Source organism: Fulmarus glacialis, unplaced genomic scaffold (assembly GCF_000690835.1).
Source record: "Fulmarus glacialis isolate BGI_N327 unplaced genomic scaffold, ASM69083v1 scaffold33160, whole genome shotgun sequence".
Taxonomy (NCBI): domain Eukaryota; kingdom Metazoa; phylum Chordata; class Aves; order Procellariiformes; family Procellariidae; genus Fulmarus; species Fulmarus glacialis.
The window spans coordinates 39780-42549 of record NW_009190161.1 but is presented as its reverse complement, the minus strand read 5'-3'; the positions used below and the strand labels follow the sequence as shown (position 1 = coordinate 42549).

The following is a 2770-nucleotide window of genomic DNA, read 5'->3' as shown; positions in this document are numbered from 1 at the left end:
AGCATGGCAAAAACTAACTCATATTTTTATAGAAAAGCTGTTGCATAATTACCAAGGTGAGTACTCTTAAAGATACTAAGAAAATGTTTAGGACATGTGGTTCACATTGTCATAAGTATGAAGATTTTAGATATGTGAGTTTTCACAGCTTTTCTTTAGCCTTATGATAAGCTGTACGTCAAAGTCAGCAGTGCTTATTCCATAGTAGAACTGATGTCCTACCCTGTGTTCCTGTTTGCAGTTTCTTTTTTTGTAAAACCTGTCTCCAAGATGCAGTCTCATACATAAGTGTTCTGCTAGCCTGTAGGTATGAAGATAATGATCCTTGTCATTTATACTTACGTTGTATGTGAGACCTGTAGAAAAGAAATGCTTAGTATCTCTTAGATCTCTCATGAGAGTCAATACAAAGAAGAAGCTCTACCAATTGAAGTGTAGCTTAGCCGTCAGGAGAACAACTACTTATTAAATCATTTTGTCGATAAAAGTAAAAAGTACAGGCAAGAGGAATAGACAGTTTGTATGAGGGAGATGCACGTGAGGTATTTCAGCCATCACTCTGGAACTAGCAGTTGATCTCTCTTGGTTCCGTCTTAAGCTCACATGGGGTCAGTTCTGCAAGCCAACGGGTGGCTTAGGCCAAACCAGCAAATACTTAAGCAACTGTTAAATTTAGTTAAAAGTCACTGTGAAACCTGGACTGAGTCACACTTACAGCATAGGGGCAAGTAGCTGGATCATCACAAACTCTGAAAGAAATTTAGTCATAGTCAAAAAGTAGTAAGTCTGAGCTTCTAGTGAGATGCTGTAGAAACAGAATTCATGTGATTCCTGAATGAGAAAGTCAATATTGACAAGTAAGTAAGGAGTAGTGGTAGGGATGTTGCCTCTATCTTTAGCATTACAGTACTTTTACTGGAATAGCACATTGAGCTCTGGAGTCCATGCTTTAGAAAAAAAGTTGAAAAACCTTCATGTTTCTAAAAGACCTGTGTGAGTGAATCAAGGTCTGGAAAACCTGCCTAATAGTTAAAATACTGATGATGAAGACTCATTATCTTAGCCTATGCTGCAACTGAAAGGACAGCCTTGCCTTCAGTCTTTCCCCAGCTGCATTTTTTTCTCTGCTCATGTAGCTATATGTCAGTGTTGTTGGCTGAGGATTTTTCTGCCATTCATATATTCTGAGTAACACTAACTTTCATTTGTGTACAGAATTAACGGAGCTGTATTGCATGTTGTTCTAAAATGTTTGACTGCACTAACATCGTTACTTACAGCCAAATCCTTACCTATGTGGGCCAAGGCACTGTTTCTTCTTTGCCTACTCAGAGTGAAACTGATATTTTCTCATCACCTCCTCTTTAGAGCCCATACAGATGGTTTTCTGGTTTATTTTTCAGATTAATTCTGTTGTTCTAAAGGAAGATTTGAGAAGTATGGTAGAAAATTTCTATGCAGCTCTATTTGGATATGATGAGGTAAGAAGGATGTTTTCAGAGAATGTGCAAGAACAAATAAGACCATCTAATATATGAACACAGAATACTCCAGATGAGTAAAACATATGCCATACATATCTTTGGAGAAATGTTACGTTATGGAAGCAGACTTCTTAGTTATTGCGATCATCTCATGCCTTGATTTAAAGTGCTTTTAAGAAAAAAGAAAGCACACAGCATATTGATATAAACCATGGGACATGGAAGGAGGGATATTCTTTGTACTGCTTCACCGTCACTGCTTGACCATCAATAATTAATTTCCTCCCTCTGAATCCCATTGTACTCAGCTGTACTTTGAAAGCAAAGAGAGTATTTATAGGGAGTCTGTGTGAGAGGGTATTTATAGGAAGTATCTAATAATATGGGGAGACAAAAGCACCACTGTGCACAAGTGTCTGCAGGCCTTTAAAGAAGAAAATATAATTACATCATCTCTTTCGGTGGTTATTTTTTTGCTCTGTTGGGTTTGCTCTTCAGATGCTCTTCTTATTCGCATGTTGATATTATTTTTTGCATGATGATTTGCATTATTAATGTCTTGTAAAAGTAAACTTCATAGAGTTGTGGGCAGTGTTACGCATGCAAGTCTTTAATCTAGTTTTAAGTATAGCCAGGATGTGTCAGCCTGTGTCTGTCTGTCTTTTTTTTTTTCTTTTCTCTTTTTGTTGACACTTTTTTTGGAAACAAAATGCCTAGTTAAATTAAAGACAAACGTTGACCTTTTTTATTTTTAGCTGAATATTTTGAAGTCCTCTATTGCCTTTGGCAAATGTGTCTGCAGAAGACAGGAGTTATGAGACTATGGTGATAATGCCACATAATCTAAAAAAAGACAATAAAAGTGGGAGCGAATTTAGACAAAAAGTGCTCATGGATGTGATTCTTGTATAAGCCAAATTTAATATTAGATTTAACTGGAAAAATCTAGATAGTTCTTGATGAGGAGGAGTTGTCTCTCATTTAGAATGAAAAATAGAAAAGCAAAGCAAAATAGCAAAGTCCTGACTACGTTTCTGCAACATTGTATTAAATATCCTATATTTTGCTTTTCCAAGTGTCATGGCCTTTACACAATTCTGTGAGGTGGTGCTGTCTTCTCTGTAAGGCCAAAATTTTTATGGTAAAGATTTCATAACATAGAAATGCAATTATCGGCTTCTACATTAAGAATACCCTGACCCAGTTTTTTCCCAAATTAACTTGCCAGAATATTTGTTACAGGCTGCTCTGTAAATTAATTTAAGTCCAGGGTTGTTTTTCCATTC

At 36.4% G+C, this 2770-nt stretch overlaps 1 protein-coding gene across 1 annotated transcript in view; it reads left to right on the top strand.

The window, feature by feature from the left end:
* Positions 1-1403: 1403 nt before the first annotated feature.
* Positions 1404-2770, top strand: part of LOC104081846 (ubiquinol-cytochrome-c reductase complex assembly factor 1) — a gene marked incomplete at its 5' end in the record, with an annotated part of 4555 nt that continues 3188 nt past the window's right edge. The window contains one exon of the mRNA XM_009584732.1: positions 1404-1481. Coding sequence (XP_009583027.1) covers positions 1404-1481 — 78 coding nt within the window. The remainder of the gene's footprint in view (positions 1482-2770) is intronic.